At 41.9% G+C, this 18,411-nt stretch overlaps 1 protein-coding gene across 1 annotated transcript in view; it reads right to left on the bottom strand.

The window, feature by feature from the left end:
• STK11 (serine/threonine kinase 11) overlaps positions 1-18,411 on the bottom strand; it is a 117,652-nt gene that overhangs the window by 87,855 nt on the left and 11,386 nt on the right. Inside the window, exon 2 of the mRNA XM_069739885.1 lies at positions 10,200-10,283. Within this exon, the coding sequence (XP_069595986.1) occupies positions 10,200-10,283 (84 nt within the window). The remainder of the gene's footprint in view (positions 1-10,199; positions 10,284-18,411) is intronic.

Genomic DNA, 18,411 nt, shown 5'->3' on the forward strand with positions numbered 1-18,411 from the left:
CATCTGACCAAAGAACATTCTTCCAAAACGTTTTAGGCTTTTTCAGGTAAGTTTTGGCAAACTCTAGCCTCAGATGCCGACGGATAGTACGGGTTGACACTGTTGTACCCTCGGACTGCAGGGCAGCTTGAACTTGTTTGGATGTTAGTCGAGGTTCTTTATCCAACATCCGCACAATCTTGCGTTGAAATCTCTTGTCAATTTTTCTTTTCCATCCACATCTAGGGAGGTTAGCCACAGTGCCATGGGCTTTATACTTCTTGATGACACTGCGCACGGTAGACCTAGGAACATTCAGGTCTTTGGAGATGGACTTGTAGCCTTGAGATTGCTCATGCTTCCCCACAATTTGGTTTCTCAAGTCCTCAGACAGTTCTTTGGTCTTCTTTCTTTTCTCCATGCTCAATGTGGTACACACAAGGACACAGGACAGAGGTTGAGTCAACTTCAATCTATGTCAACTGGCTGCAAGTGTGATTTATTTATTGCCAACACATGTTAGGTGCCACAGGTAAGTTACAGGTGCTGTTAATTACACAAATTAGAGAAGCATCACATGATTTTTCGAACAGTGCCAATACTTTTGTCCACCCCCTTTTTCTATGTTTGGTGTGGAATTATATCCAATTTGGCTTTAGGACAATTCTTTTTGAGTTTTTTCATTTAAGACAAAATAAATGAAGATAATACCAAATAATTTGCGTTAGATAATACTAATTTTCTTCCTGAAAATGATTGCAGACAGAATTGCAGGGGTGTCAATACTTTTCGCCACTACTGTATGTAAACAAATATTTCCCAAATTAGGTGTCAATCACGTTAGAAAATAAATTAAACTCAAAAGGATCAACCATCACAAAAATCCTCAGAAAGGGCAGAGACAGACTGCTGTATTTCTCGTGCGATAATCGCATCGCACTGCACGGACTGGCCGGCACCTCTCATGACCCGAGCATGACAGCGTGATGGATTATTATGCAGCAGTCAAGCTCAGGTCACGAGAGCCACAGCCAGTACAAGGTTTATGATGCGATTCTCGCACAGGAAGTACAGCAGTCTGTCTCTGTCCTAAGCATGAGAAAAGGAAGAAGAGGTCAGATTATATTTAATCCAACATTTCAAATTTATTACGTTAATTACACATTAAAATATACCAAATCAGAGAGGCACTAACAAAGCAGGAACAAATAGGGGATAATTAACCTGAGCATAGCTAGGACATCAAAATATATAAATTAATTAAAAAAAACTAATTTTGAAAAAATGATATCACAGAAAAAGTACATAAGTGAAGCATCACTGGAATCTTAGAGTAATCATAGAAATGTGCAGGAGCACAGCTGCATTAGCAGGTTTCTGCTTGTAAAATTAGATAACCCCTTCAGATGGATTTACATCGTTGGACGTGACAGAACGACGGAAGGTATGGGATATTGTTGTTTTTCTATTTTACCTTTTTTTTACAGAATGAGGGTCTTCAGGTGGATTACCAGTATAATAAAATATTACAAAAACCTGTGTATTTATTTCAGTAAAATACTTTGTAATAATGTGCGTGTGTGTTTTTTGTAACCATTTCATACTATTGGATTAATAATGGATAGGTGTCATAATTGACGCCTCTCCATTATTAATCTGGCTTAATGTCTCCTTACAATAGCAAGGTGACATTAACCCTTCATTACCCCCCCCCCTCCCCCCATATCCCACCACTACACGGGAATGGGAAGAGAGTGGCTGATAGGAGCTGGGGCATAGAGAAGCATTGTACCGTATGCAATCCGTATTTTCAGCACCTCTCATACGTCCGTAAAACATGGTAGTGTGAGGCCGGCCTAAAGGGAAGGCTTCTAACCCCACCTGGTAAGGGGGAAATCCCAACTTGCTTCCAAGCCGGCCGGGCCACCACCAGCACCTGTGATTCGGTACCCTGGACTGTGGCTGTCTGAATTGCTTCAGTAACGAGGTAAAGAGACTGCAACCCTGTGTCCTCTTTCTTATTACACCATCTCCAAAGACATCTCTAAAGACTATCCCTTTAACATGGGCACCCAGGGCCACAGACTGGGTCGCCGTGACACATCCCTTTAAGTAACGGACCCAGTACTGAGTACCCCACGGCCCTGACGGGCGACTCACACATGTTCAGGATTTTTCGCTATAAAAACGCGATAAAACCGTCAAAAAACGCATACATTAAGCATCCTATTATTAGAATGCAATTCGCAATTTTAGTGCACTTGTTGTGTTTTTTTTCCGTTTCTGTAAGGGAAAAAAAAAAAAAAAATATTTAAATTAAAAAATCATGATATTCTCACCTTCCGGCGGCCCCGGCAGCCATCCCGCTCCTCACGATGCCCCCGTTTCCAGGGATGATTTGCGGCAATGACCTGTGATGACGTAGTGATCTCGCGTGATGCTACGTCATCTGGGGTCATTGCCGCAAGGCATTACTGGGAATGGGAGCATCGCGAGGAGCAGGAAGCCTGCCGGAGATGCCGGAAGGTGTGAATATCACGATTTTTTATTATTTTTAACATTAGATCTTTTTACTATTGATCCTGCATAGGCAGCATCAATAATAAAAAGTTGGTCACACTTGTCAAACACTATATTTGACAAGTGTGACCATTCTGTCAGTTTTCCAAGTGATGCTACAGATCGCTTGGAAAACGCTACCATTCTGCAAGCTAATTACACTTATAAAACGCTAGTGTTTAGCGGGAAAACGCATGCCAATTCCGTGTGCGTTTTACCCGCGGCACAGTTGCGGACGTGTCCACATAGCCTTAGGGTATGTGCACATGTTGCAGATTTGCCCGCAGAATTTTCTGCACAGAATCTGCACCTCTTGGCAGAAAACGCAGGTAAAAATCCATGCGTTTTTGATGCGGTTTTTATGTGTTTTTGTAACCTAAATAAAGATCTAAAAAAAAAAAAAAAAAAGAATTGTGATTTCTTTGTCCAACCACTTATTTTACATAGGAAGAATTGTGTTTACACACACACACACAGACAGACAGATAGCCTAAATGTACCATTTTGTCTATGTGCATACGTTCCGGATTTTTCGTGTTTTTTAGTGGCTTTCCGCTGCAAAAACGCTTAATTTTGTGCAGATGTTTCGTTATTTTCCGCGATAAAATCACATCGCGGAAAAAACGTAGCATGTTCATTAATTTTGCGGATTTCCCTTATGTTATTGCATTGGGAAGCTCCGGAAAAAACACGAAAAATCCGCAAGAAAAACTAGCGCGGACTTCATACAAAAGTGGTCCGGATTTGCTCAGGAAAATTCTGCACACTTTCCTGAACGTGGGCACATAGCCTTAGGCTATGTGCCCACGTTGCAGAATAGAAGCAGAATTTTCCTTATCAAAACCGCACACCCTTGCCGGTGATAACGCATGTGGATTTTGATACGTTTATGTCGTGTTTTTCATGCCTTTTTTCCCCAAGCGGTTTCCTATACCACTCTATTGCGGTGGAATCGCTGTGATTCAGCAAAATTAATGAACATGCTGCGCATTTTACCGTGATGTGATTCCGCTGCGGGAAAAATACATAGCATGGGCACAGCAATTGCGGAATGCAATTAAAATGGGATACTTTTTTGAAGCGTTTCCGCAGCTGAAAAACACGGCGGAAATGCTTAAACGCAACATGGGCGCACAGCCAAATAGTTAAAGACACACAAAATCTGCACACAATATCTAATTAAAAAAAAAAAAAAAAAATCTTACTTCTCCACCCCCCCCCCCCCCCCTACAAGTACCAGCCCCCAGCCACCCCAGAAATGGCGCCAATTCCGGCATTTAGCCTCTCTCTTCCCACTGCCATGTAGCAGTGGCATATGGGGTAACGACGGGTTAATGTCACCTTTGATTGTAAGGTGACATTAAGAATGGTTAATAATGGAGAGGCGTCAATAAGACGCCTATCCATTATTAATCCTATAGTTCTTAATGGGTTGAAAAAAAAAAAAAAAAAAAGACACAGCCAGAAAAAAGTATTTTAATTAAATAAAGCACTACACATTTTTTCATAATTTTTATTCCACGCCTAATCCAATCAAAGCCATCGATCACCCATACAAAAAAACAAATACCCCTGTTCCGACGCAGTCTCTCTGCTGATGTGACAGATCTACACGGGAGATCGTCGTGGGACAATCGTTATTAGTTGGATTACATCGGACACAGGGAGTATATTGTTTGTTTATTATTTTAATTTTATTTGCAGATGATCAATGGCTTCGGGGATTAGTTGTATATTGTAGGTATGTACTATATGTGTACTGTGTGTGGGTTTTTTTTTTAACATTCAAAACATTAGCCAGATGATGGGACTACTTTCCCATCATTGGCTAATGGTGTTACTGTAGCAGGCATAGCCAGATGGGACTAGTAGTTCCATCGGACGATACCTGCCTACACACAGACACACACATCCCCGAACCCACCCGCACATAGACACAGATTCACACAGACACCGGCACACACACACATACACGCAGACCCCCGCACACACATACATGCAAATAGCTCAGCCCACACACCGCCCTACTCCTGATCTGTAGCGTTTCTCGCAGGTACATCCGCAGCAAATCTGCAGATCTTTTTTTCAAGCCTATGAGTGCAGAAACGCTGCAGATCCGCAAAAAAAAAACAACTGACATGCTGCGGAAAAAAACGCTGCGTTTCTGCGCAGATTTCTCCGCAGCACGTGCACAACAAATCTGCATTTCCCATAGATTAACATTGAATGTGCACTACACTGCGAATTTGATGTGAATCCATGCGGCCAAAAATGCGGCGGATCCGCATCTAAATCTGCAACGTGTGCACATAGCCTTATAAATTTGATTTACTGTTGAAGGTGCTATAGTGCACACTGTGCAAACAAGCAATCAATGAATGATATAGTGCATGTGCCTGGCTATAACTCACATGGTAATGGAGAGGTTGACCCCAGCCTGCCGCCCCCTACACGCGTTTCGCCGTGTCTTCGTTAGGAGACATTTTTTGTGATAGTTGATACCAAATATGTATACTTTTATTGTCTATATTTTTTCAATCAAATAGTTATTTATAGATGAAATTTCTTTAGATTACTTTTTATTTTAAAATATTTTTACAATTAAAAAAAAAAGTTTAATTTTTTTTTCTTTTACTTTGTCCCACAATGGGACTATCATTTTTCGCAGGCTGATCGCTTGTAAAGCATGGAGATGCAGCAGCAGCATCCCTATGCTTTGCAAACTGTTAGCTCTGCACTGAGAGAAAATTGGTGATCATGCCCTGGTGACCTGGATGTCGTCATGACGACATTGTGTCACCATGGCAACTTCAGGGCCGTAGGTCTCCAATCCAAAGGCAGAGGGGCCTCTGCCGGCTCTCGAAATGCTGCAATCGCATTTGATCACAGCATTTTGGGTGTTAAAGTGCCAGGAGTGGGGCATGACCGCTCCTGGCATCTAGTGCCGGGTGTCAGCTGTCAGAACCAGCTTACACACAGCGGCAATGATGACGTAATAATCCGTCCTGGTCAAATAGGCCCAGGACAGAAAGACAGATTATTATGTCAGATGTCAGAAGGGGGTTAATCGTACCTGCTTGAACTTGTTACCTGTATTAAATACACATGTCCACACACTCAATCACACTTCAACCTCTCCACCATGGCCAAGACCAAAGAGCCGTCTAAGGACGCCAGGGACAAAATTGTAGACCTGCACAAGGCTGAGATGGGTTTCAGGACAACAGGCAAGCAGCTTGGTGAGAAGGCAACAACTGTTGGCACAATTATTAGAAAATGGAAAAAACACAAGATGACTGTCAATCGTCCTTGGTCTGGGGCTACATACATAATCTCGCCTTGTGGGGTAAAGGAGGATTCTGAGGAAGGTCAAAAATCAGCTCAGAACTACACTATAGGACCTGGTCAAGGACCTGATGAGAGTCGAGACTGCTGTCTCAAACATTACCATTAGTAACACACTACGCTGTCATGTATTAAAATCCTGCAGGGCACTAAAGGTCCCCCTGCTCATGCCAGCAAATGTCCAAGCTTGTTTGAAGTTCACCAATGACCATCTGGACGACGCAGAGGAGGCATGGGAGAAGATCATGTAGTCAGATGAGACCAAAATAGAACCTTTTGGTATCAACTTCACTCGCCGTGTTTGAGAGAAAGAAGAAAGATGAGAACAACCCCAAGAACACCATCCCAACTGTGAAACATCGTGGGGAAAATAATCAGACTTTGGGGGTACTTTTCGGTAAAGGGGACAGGAGAACTGCACCGTACTGAAGGGAAGATGGATGGAGTCCATGTATTGCAAGATTTTGGCCAATAACCTCCTTCCCTCAGTAACAGCATTGAAGATGGGTTGTGGCTGGGTCTTCCAGCATGACAATGACCCGAAACATATAACCAGGAGTCCTGAAGTGGCCTAGCCAGTCTCCAGACCTAAACCTAATAGAAAATCTTTGGAGGAAGTTGAAACTCAACGTTGCCCAGTGACAGACCCGAAACCTGAAAGATCTGGAGAAGATCTGTATGGAAGAGGGAGCCAAAATCCCTGCTGCAGTGTGTGCAAACTTGGTCAAGAACTACAGGAAATGTCTGACTTCTGTAATTGCAAACAAAAGTTTCTGTAGCAAATATCAAGTTCTCTTTTTCTATTGTATCAAAAAATTATCTCAAGCAATAAAATGCAAATGAATTATGTAAAAATCATACAATGTGATTTTCTGGTTTTTATTTTTAGATTCTGTCTCTCGCAGGTGAAGTGTACCTATGATAACAATTACAGACCTCTGCATTCTTTGTAGTTGGGAAGACTTGCAAAATCGTCAGTGTATCAATTACTTATGTTCCCAACTGTATCTTCATTAAAATGTAACTGATCAATATGTTATGCACCACTGAAGTCAGAAGATTACAATATAATACACTTATAAAGCAGCCCAAATAACACAAATTTTATCTTTATTGATATAGCCACATAATAAATACAATAGATGATCACTAAGCTCTTCAAAACAAAAGACAAAAAAAACTAAACAAAATTAAAAACCAAGAAATCCCTGAGCCAAAAAGTATTAACCATTAAATGATGAAACCGGAAATATACATAGGCCGGAGAGACACACTAGTTTATCATATCCGATGCAACAGCAGTTATGCAAATGACATTCAGCTCCTGCTATGCAGCAAGTGTGATCCATTCCAAAGACATACTGATAGGGAATTTAGATTGTGAGCTCCAACGGGGACAGTGATGATAATGTGTGCAAAACTGTAAAACGCTGCGGAATATGTTAGCGCTATATAAAAATAAAGATATTATTATCCGAGTGTCAGTGCCCTGTGCTCCTATTCTCCCTCATCAGAGAATCGCAGCACAGGTGTGGAGGAGACAGAGAAATTACTTTCTCCCTCTCCTCCATTGCCGGCGTCCGCAGGAATCGCACTGCACTTGGGTGATATCAGAATGCAATGCAATATTTAACCCGCAACCATAGACTTATATGGGTGCATGTGATCCGATTCTCAGATGTAATCGCAGTATGCGGTGATTGTTTTCAAATGCCGAATCGGTATGATGAAGAGGTTAACATTCGGCCAAGTGCAATCCGATTTTTGATGGGGGGTGGAGAGAGCAAGTGATGAATTGAAGATGGGGATGGGGAGAGCAAATGATGATGAATAGGGAATGGGGCAGCAAATAATGATAAATTGAGGGTGGGGAACAGTAAATGATGACACTAATTGAATGTGGGGGAGAGCAGTAGATAATTAATAGAGGGTGGGGTTGGAGAAAAGAAAAAAAAACATGACAATGAATTGGGGTGGATGGGGCATGTAAAAATAATTAATCGGGGGGAGAAGCAGGTACAGAGTGGGGGCGTTGCAGTGACTGGTACAGAATTGGGGGAAAGAGTACAGGTGCTAATTAATGTACAGTACAGACCGAAAGTTTAGACACACCTCATTTAAAGATTTTTCTGTATTTTCATGACTATGAAAATTGTACATTCACATCAAAACTATGAATTAACACATGTGGAATTATATACTTAACAAAAAAGTGTGAAACAACTGAAATTATGTCATATTCTAGGTTCTTCAAAGTAGTCACCTTTTGCTTTGATCACTGCTTTGCACATTCTTCTTACATTTCTGTTTTTTTTTTTTCAAGATGGGGTGCAGAGTGTACATTAATGAGAAAAAATGAACTTTTTTGAATTTACCAAATGGCTGCAATGAAACAAAGAGTGAAAAATTTAAAGGGGTCTGAATACTTTCCGTACCCACTGTTTGTGATCTTGTGTTCAATGGGAACTGTTAATGTGTGATTGGTGAGGACGTGGAGCAGATCTGGAGTATTTCCAAGAGTGGGTGGAGGGAATGTGGAAGGTTCAAGGAGTGGAGGCGGAGCCTAAGCAGAGCCTTAAGGGGGCCCAAAAATGTTGCCAGTATGGGGCCCTGAAATTCCTGGTGGCCGCCTTGTTAATGGGTATAGTTCTCTATTGCAGCCAAAAGCTAACGGACAAACTCTAAACTCCTCCTTCTATACCTGTCCTCTGCTTTTGACACAGTTGACCACTGCCTCCTACTACAGGTTCTCTCCTCCTTTGGCATTAAAGACCTCACCCTATCCTGGATCTCCTCTTACCTTTCCAATCGCAAATTCACCGTCTCCCACTCCCACACTACCTCCTCATCCCACCCGCTCTCTGCTGGAGTCCCCCACGGCTCTGTTCTAGGACCCTTACTCTTCTCAATCTATACACTTGGCCTGGGACAACTCAAAGTCCCATGGATTCCAGTACCACCTCTATGCTGATGACACTCAGACCTACCTCTCTGGCCCAGACATCACCTCTCTGCTGTCCAGAATCCCAGAGTGCCTATTAGCCATATCCTCCTTCTCCTCTCGCTTCCTCAAACTCAATGTGGACAAATCTGAACTCATCATCTTTCCTCCATCCCATAGATCTTCCTCACCTGATCTATCTATCGCAATTAACAACATCACGCTTTCCCCCACACCGGAAGTCCGCTGCCTCGGAGTAACCCTTGACTCTTCCCTGTCCTTCAAACCGCACATCCAAGATCTTTCCACCTCCTGTCACCTCCAGCTCAAAAATATCTCCAGAATCCGTCCTTTCCTCAGCCCTCAATCTACTAAAATGCTTGTGCATGCCCTCATCATCTCCTGCCTCGACTACTGCAACATCCTTTTCTGTGGCCTCCCTGCTAACACCCTTGCACCTCTCCAGTCCATCCTTAACTCTGCTGCCCGACTAATCCATCTCTTTCCTTGCTACTCCTCCGTTTCTTCCCTCTGCATATCCCTTCACTGGCTCCCATTCCCTCAGCGTGTCCAGTTCAAATTACTAATACTGACCTACAAAGCCATCAATAACCTGTCTCCTTCGTATATCTCTGAACTAATCTCCCAATATCTTCCATCTAGTAATCTCCGGTCCTCCCAAGACCTCCTTCTCTCCTCCACACTTATCCGCTCCTCACCTAACCGCCTCCCAGAGTTTTCCCGAATATCTCTCATTATCTGGAATTCTTGGCCCCAACACATCCGACTATCAACCACATTCGGATCCTTCAGACGGAACCTGAAATCCCACCTCTTCAGGAAAGCCTACAGCCTGCACTGACCCCGCTGCCTCCTCATCACTACCGGAGCTACCGCCTCACCAACAGCAGAGCTGCAGCAACTCCCCCCCCCCCCCCCCCAACTTACTGTCCTCTTCCCCACCATCCAGTGTAGAATGTAAGCCCGCAAGGGCAGGGTCCTCTCCCCTCTGTATCAGTCTGTCATTGTTAGTTTGCTTACTGTAAGTGATATCTGTAATTTGTATGTAACCCCTTCTCATGTACAGCACCATGGAATCAATGGTGCTATAGAAATAAATAATAATAATAATAATAATAGTTAGTTGCGTCTGCTATTTACTTCTTATTTGAGTATATCAATAAAAAAAATACACTTTTTATATTTGATTTAGATATTTGGGCCAGTTCATAAGTGTAGCACATGAGTTGCCATGGTTTTTGTCAATATCTGAAATATTCCTTACATGGCATACCACTCTATACAGGATTACCATACCACTTCCAGTCATTTCTGGCCTATGACTTGCCAGTGAAAACATATTTAAAAAGGATATATTTTTTGCTTCTCTTCGTTGTATAACACATCCACCAGCTGAATGACATTCCGATGCCTCAAGCGCCGCAGCAGCTGAATTTCTCTAATCAAAAGGAAGAACAAAAATATAAACTGTAAAATGACCGAAAGCAAGTGATACAGTAATGCACAAAAATAGACTTTATCAATGGGAACAGCACCATATATAACTACCCAGACAGAGATTGGGGCAGTGGGCATAGCTGGCACATTTATTAGTCACAAGTGCTATAAAGAACAAATACCGTATATTTCCCATCACACAGTCTTTCCCTTCGATAACAGTAAAGGATTCTTCCTGATGCACTGCCTTAGGTGATCAGAGAATGGGAGCAGGTGACCAATATTGGGATATCTTTATTCTATGCAAATATAGATGGATAGCACCATGTTTAGAGGCAGCCCATCGTCATGAACAGAAAGAATTGCAGTCTGTCACTTTCCATTATTAGGCAGGTTGCTCATTTACACTGAACACAAATGAAAATTGCCGAATTGTGACAGTGTGCCAGGTTGCCCACCAGTATGCGACTTCCATAGTAGTGGTCCCGTACCAAGGAGATTCTCATTTGCTTCCATCAATGTTCTATTTGGTAATTTGCAGGCATATAGTATAGGGTGACTGCAGACATTTCCTTACAGCCCAGAAAACTCTTTTAGGCCACATTCAGTATTTTACCTCAGTATTTATAAGCCAAAACTAGGAGTGGGACACTCAGAGGAAAAGTATAATAGAAACACGTCACCACTTCTGGATTTATCACCACTCCTGGTTTTGGCTTTCACACAGTCAGTATTTTACCTCAGGCCGGTTTCACACGTCCAGATAATTCCGGTACCGGAGAAAACAGTACCGTAATTATCCATGTGCTCACGTGGCACATCTGTGTGGCACACGTGCGGCAGCCGTGTGCCGCCTGAGGACCACACGGACCGTGCAGGAGAGACAGCGCTACAGTAAGCGCTGTCCCCCCTGCGTGTGGTGCTGAAAGCGGCATTTATCTCTTTTCCCCTGCAGGGAGAATTTTTGTGGGTTTTTTTCTTTGTATTATTGCATTCTGTGCAAGCCGGGGTGTGGCCCCCCTCTCCTGAGCTGGAAATTTATATATATATATATATATATATATATATATATATATATATATATATATATATATATATATATATATATATATATATATATATATATTCATCGCGATTACTCGCTAATCCCGCCCCCTGCACAGTAGCTCCGCCTCCCACCCCATCACCACCCACAATCCAGCCCCCCCCCACATCACCACACGAGGCTCTGCCCCCACACATTACCACACGAGGCTCCGTCCCCACACATTACCACACGAGGCTCCGTCCCCCACATTACTACAAGCAGCACTTCCTTTCTATGTAATTCAACCTCATCAGCCAAGGTAAACGTACATTTAATTGCATCCGAATTCTCCCAAACAAAATGAGCCAAGAAAAGTCGCCAGGTCCATCTCACAGGCCGCAGGAAAATCCGGACAACGATGCAGTAGCTGATCGACAACAACAATATCGACAAAATCGTAGGATTGGTTATCAACAACGAACACCTGAGCAGATTGATAAGGACAGAGAGATATCACAAGGTTTATATTAGATAGCAATGAGCGTGCCGAGCGTTAGCTGTCTGGAAACAGCTAGTTGTATATAAGGCTTCTTTCACACTTCCGTTTTTACAATCTGCACAGGATCCGTCAAAATGTTGAAATGACGGATCCGGCAGATTTCAGCAGCTGCTCCCCTGTTTAACCCCCGGGCCATTTTCCGGTTCCGTTTTCTTTTGCTCCCCTTCTTCCCAGAGCCATACATTTTTCGGTCCATATGGCCATGTGAGGGCTTGTTTTTTGTGGGACGAGTTGTACTTTTGAACACCACCATAGGTTAAAACCAATCGTGTACTGGAAAACAGGAAAAAAAATCCAAGTGCGGTGAAATTGCAAAAAAAAAAGTAATTCCATACTTTTTTTTTACCATGTTCACTAAATACTAAAACTGACCTGCGGCAAGTTAAATGCCGCTGTCAGAAATTGATCTAGCATTTATTTAGTTAACAGCCGCAGGTGGATCGCCATTCCACTCACGGCTGTTGCGGGCACATGTCAGCTGTATATATCAGCTGTCATGTGCGCGGAAAGGTGTGGGCTCAGCACGGAGCCCGCACCAAACAGGTGGAGTTTGACATCAACGTACTATTACGCTCGATGTTGGAAAGCTGTTAAAAGTTAAAAATATAAAAATGTTACATAATTTAACCCTCTACTATTGTGAGGGATGTATATACAGTCATGTAGCCCTAAACAATATACCCCCATTAAGAGCCCATTAATCAGAATAATTTGCTTGTTTCTGATCACTCAAAGAAGACTGGTCAATTTGAGGGTCAATTTGAGTCAGACCTAGTGATTGCCGAACAGCCAAGGTGCATGCGCTTCCTTACAGTTTTTGCTGTCCAATATTAGAGAAATCTGTATAAATCGATTACTTCTTGTCGATGGCTGCACAGTTTGCACAATCACATAGCTACTGAGGGTAAGTAATCCATTTACATTCCTTTTCCCATAATATATTCGACGGCTGCTGCGACTGTCAGGAATTGGCCGCACCATGGCAGTCGCTACGTCTGACCCTACCCTTAAAAAGGTTATCCAGTTATTAAAAATTGATGACTTACCATTAGGATAAGCCATCAATATCAGATGGAGGTACTCAGCATATGCCTTCCGGTCAGCGGCCATTCAAGATATTGCAACATTGTTACATTAAGACTGGTACAGAGTGGGAAAATATGAACAGCCTTTAGACTAGTGTAAAAGTGCATCGAAGAGACTTATAGGCTGTTTGTACTGTCAGGAAGAGGCTGCACCTTAGATGCACAACCATCAGTGACAAAAGTTTTGACATTTTAGCCGATTACTAAAACACATTCAAGATAAAGTTATATACTAAATATGGCTTAAAGTGCAGACTCTCGGCTTTAATTTCAGGGTATTCATAGCCTAACTGGAGTAAGGGTTTAGGAATTACAGCTCTTTAATAAATAGCTGCTTCTTTTCAAGGGACCAAAAGTAATTGGACAGATAGCTCAAAAGCTCTTTAATGGGTGGAATGAACTATTCTCTCATTAATCCATCAACAACTAAGAAGGTGAAAGGTCTGGCGCTGATTCCAGGTATGGCATTTGCATTTGGAAGCTACTGCTCTGAACCCATATCATATGGTCAAAGAAGCTTTCAATGGAAGAAGAAAAAAAAGAAGAAAAAAAAGGAATATCATTGGGCTACAAAACAAAAAAAAACACATAAGAAATCCATCCAAGAGATAGCAGAAATGTTAAGAGTGGCCAAATCTACAGTTTGGTACATTCTGCAAAAGATTAAAAAAAAAAAAAAAAAGCATAGTAGTGAGCTTGGGAACGCAAAAAGTTCCGGACATCCACGGAAGACAAGAGTGGTGGTTGATTGCAGAATCGTTTCCATGGTGAAGAAAAACTTTTTTACATCATCCAACCAAGTGAAGAACACTGTGTAGGAAGTAGGCGTTCCAGTATCTAAATTCTACCATAAAGAGAAGACTTCTTCATTAGTGCAAATAGAGGGTTCACCACAAGGTGCAAACCATTAATCAACTTCGTTATACCAAGAAACAGAAAGATGATCGGCACAGAGCTTCACTATAGCGCAATTGGAGATTCGCTTAAACGATCTGTTTCAGAAGGACAGATGAGGTCTCCCTTGCTGTGAGCTGCGGGTGGTGCTATGCAATCGTCAGAGTTTTGTACAAGACCATATAATGAGAAGAAAAATGATGCAGCACTCACCCTTGCGCTTCTTCCAAGTGTGCTCTTTATTCAGCAAAACATACTATGCATAGTATGAACCGGCATACGCAGTGATCTGTGAGGGAGCGGGAGTGAGGAGAGACCGGACGACAGTGCATGGACCTGTAGAAGCGCCGTAGCGCGAAACAGCTGTCGTCCGGTCTCTCCTCACTCCCGCTCCCTCACAGATCACTGCGTATGCCGGTTCATACTATGCATAGTATGTTTTGCTGAATAAAGAGCACACTTGGAAGAAGCGCAAGGGTGAGTGCTGCATCATTTTTCTTCTCATTATATGGTCTTGTACAAACCATTAATCAGCCTTAGAGATAGAAAGGCCAGATTAGAGGCTGTGTGCATGCGTTCCGGATTTTTTGCGTTTTTTTTTCAAGTTTTTTCGCTATAAAAACGCATACATATGCATCCCATCATTTATAATGCATTCCACAATTTTTGTGCATATGTTGCGCTTTTTTCCATGAAAAAAAAAAAAACGCATTGCGGTAAAAAAACACAGCATGTTTATTAATTTTGCAGATTGTTTGCGGATTTCCCACTATATTTTTGCATTGGGAACCTCCGGAAAAATCCGCAAAAAAAACGCATGCGGATTTCTTGCAGAAAATGTCCGGTTTTGTTCAGGAAATTTTTGCAAGAAATCCTGACGTGTGCACATAGCCTTACCCAAAAAACATCTAAGGAAGCCAACCCAGTCCTGGAAAAGCTTTCTTTAGACATCTGAAACTAAGAAAAACCTGTACCAGAATGATGAAAGTATGGCGAAAACGTGGAACGACTCAAGACCCAAAGCACACCACATCCTCTGTATTACATGGTGGAGGCAGCGTGAGGGCGTGCATGGATTCCAATGGGTCACTAGTGTTTATTGATGATGTGACTGAAGACAGAAGCAGCCGGATGAATTCTGAAGAGTACAGGGCTATACAGGACAGAAGGACCCAAAACATACTGCGAAAGCAACAGGAGTTTAAGGCAACAATATTCTGCTATGACCGAGTCAATCACAAGCTCTCAACCCCATGGAGCAGCATTTCACAAGGGTAAGACAAATCGTAAGGCAGAAAGACCCACAAACAAGCATCAACCGGTCGGCTGCAGTAAAGGCCTGGCAGAGCATCACAAGGAAGGAAACCCAGCGTTTGGTGATGTCCACGGCTTCCAGACTTCATTACCTGCAAAGGATTCTGTACAAAGTAGCAAAAATTTACATTTTATTTATGGTTATTTATGATAAAGTTAATTTGGCCAATTACTTTTGAACCCTTGAAACAAGGAGACTTTGTAGAAAAATGGTTGCAATTCCTAAACGTTTCACGGGATATTTTTAGTACAACCCCTTTAACCCCTTGGGATTTTCTATTTTTGAGCTTTCGTTTTTTTGCTCCCTTTCTTCCCAGAGCCATAACTTTTTTATTTTTCGGTCAATATGGCCGTGTGAGAGCTTGTTGTTTTGCGGAATGAGTTGTACTTTTGAACGACACCATTGATTTTACCATACAGTGTACTGTACAATGGGAAAAAAAATTAAGGTGGGGTAAAAAATTCCAAAAAAAGTGTAGTCCACAATTTTTTTTTTTTACCATATTCATTAAATTCTAAAACTCACCTGCCATTATTATTCCCCAGGTCATTCCGAGTTTGTAGATACCAAAGATGTCTAGGTTATTTTTTCTTTTTTTTACCCGGAAATAAAGATTACCTAGTATCACCAAAGTGAATACGATTCCTGAAATCTCTTGCACACATTGCTCAGAGGCAGAGCCCACTCAGCAGGGTATATATTATATAGGTAACATCTGCCTGTAAGCGCAGCAATTGATCCACTGCTGTTAAACACTTAAATGTCGCTGTCAAATCACTAACAGCGAAATTTAAGTGCCACAATCCGGCCTGAGCGTTAGTTTGGGTGCCCATCGCACCCCCCGTGATGCAAGTGCAGTGAGCAAATGGTTTGCTATGACAGCTGGCGACTGGCTGAAGACCACCGTGCCCATCATGTGGTCTGCCCTGTAGGTGGGCGTCATAGCAGACTGTTACTTTTACTATATACAGCTATTATGCTTTTCTTATACGCCACCATCTTTACAAACAGTAGTATTATACTACATAGAAGTACATAGTACAAGCGATCCAATTATTGCAGGTTCAAGTTCCCCAAGATTAGCAAAGAAAATATGGAACAAGTTTTTTTAAAGCGTTAAAAAAATTCAAATCACCCACCTTTTCCCCAGTTAACAACAAAATCTAAAACTAAAAACCCACACAAAACCATGTTTGCCAAGGCTGTGTCCAGAAAAGTCCAAGTTATGAAAATAATTAATTAGGCTGAAGAGTAAACATGAGAAATTAGGTTTTTTTTGGTCGCCACAATAAACAAAGCTAAAAAAAATGCAATGAGAATCGATCAAAGCATAATATGTACCCCAAAATCGTAAAAAGTTGCCACACTAAAATCAAGCTCTTGCATAACTCCATTAATGGCACATTTTATTAAAAAAAGTTATGGCCCTGGGAAAATTGGCAACACAAACCAATTTTTCTTTTTTGTAACAAAATACTGAGTTTTTTTTAAACATAATAAAACTGTAAAAAAAAACATTTATGTTTGGCATATCAATAATCTAGCCAAAGAGAATCATGTTAAACCATTATTTCTTATTTTTAGGGACTCTATAGTGACGGGGTCTGTTCCGCAGGATTGGCGCATAGCAAATGTGGTGCCAATATTCAAAAAGGGCTCTAAAAGTGAACCTGGAAATTATAGGCCAGTAAGTCTAACCTCTATTGTTGGTAAAATATGTGAAGGGTTTCTGAGGGATGTTATTCTGGATTATCTCAATGAGAATAACTGTTTAACTCCATATCAGCATGGGTTTATGAGAAATCGCTCCTGTCAAACCAATCTAATCAGTTTTTATGAAGAGGTAAGCTATAGGCTGGACCACGGTGAGTCATTGGACGTGGTATATCTCGATTTTTCCAAAGCGTTTGATACCGTGCCGCACAAGAGGTTGGTACACAAAATGAGAATGCTTGGTCTGGGGGAAATTGTGTGTAAATGGGTTAGTAACTGGCTTAGTGATAGAAAGCAGAGGGTCGTTATAAATGGTATAATCTCTAACTGGGTCGCTGTGACCAGTGGGGTACCGCAGGGGTCGGTATTGGGACCTGTTCTCTTCAACATATTCATTAATGATCTGGTAGAAGGTTTACACAGTAAAATATCGATATTTGCAGATGATACAAAACTATGTAAAGCAGTTAATACAAGAGAAGATAGTATTCTGCTACAGATGGATCTGGATAAGTTGGAAACTTGGGCTGAAAGGTGGCAGATGAGGTTTAACAATGATAAATGTAAGGTTATACACATGGGAAGAAGGAATCAATATCACCATTACACACTGAATGGGAAACCACTGGGTAAATCTGACAGGGAGAAGGACTTGGGGATCCTAGTTAATGATAAACTTACCTGGAGCAGCCAGTGCCAGGCAGCAGCTGCCAAGGCAAACAGGATCATGGGGTGCATTAAAAGAGGTCTGGATACACATGATGAGAGCATTATACTGCCTCTGTACAAATCCCTAGTTAGACCGCACATGGAGTACTGTGTCCAGTTTTGGGCACCGGTGCTCAGGAAGGATATAATGGAACTAGAGAGAGTACAAAGGAGGGCAACAAAATTAATAAAGGGGATGGGAGAACTACAATACCCAGATAGATTAGCGAAATTAGGATTATTTAGTCTAGAAAAAAGACGACTGAGGGGCGATCTAATAACCATGTATAAGTATATAAGGGGACAATACAAATATCTCGCTGAGGATCTGTTTATACCAAGGAAGGTGACAGGCACAAGGGGGCATTCTTTGCGTCTGGAGGAGAGAAGGTTTTTCCACCAACATAGAAGAGGATTCTTTACTGTTAGGGCAGTGAGAATCTGGAATTGCTTGCCTGAGGAGGTGGTGATGGCGAACTCAGTCGAGGGGTTCAAGAGAGGCCTGGATGTCTTCCTGGAGCAGAACAATATTGTATCATACAATTAGGTTCTGTAGAAGGACGTAGATCTGGGGATTTATTATGAGGGAATATAGGCTCAACTGGATGGACAAATGTCTTTTTTCGGCCTTACTAACTATGTTACTATGTTACTATGTTTACAGGTAATTTGCACTGCACAGTTAATGATGTAAAAATAAAACACATTACCATGGCGGAATTGTGGGGTGGGGTTTCACCATCTCACCGCACTTGAATGGTTTTCTGCCATTTTGCCTTATGCTACATGGTAAAATGAATGGTGTCATTCAAAACTACAACTCAAAAG

Source organism: Ranitomeya imitator, chromosome 1, assembly GCF_032444005.1.
Source record: "Ranitomeya imitator isolate aRanImi1 chromosome 1, aRanImi1.pri, whole genome shotgun sequence".
Taxonomy (NCBI): domain Eukaryota; kingdom Metazoa; phylum Chordata; class Amphibia; order Anura; family Dendrobatidae; genus Ranitomeya; species Ranitomeya imitator.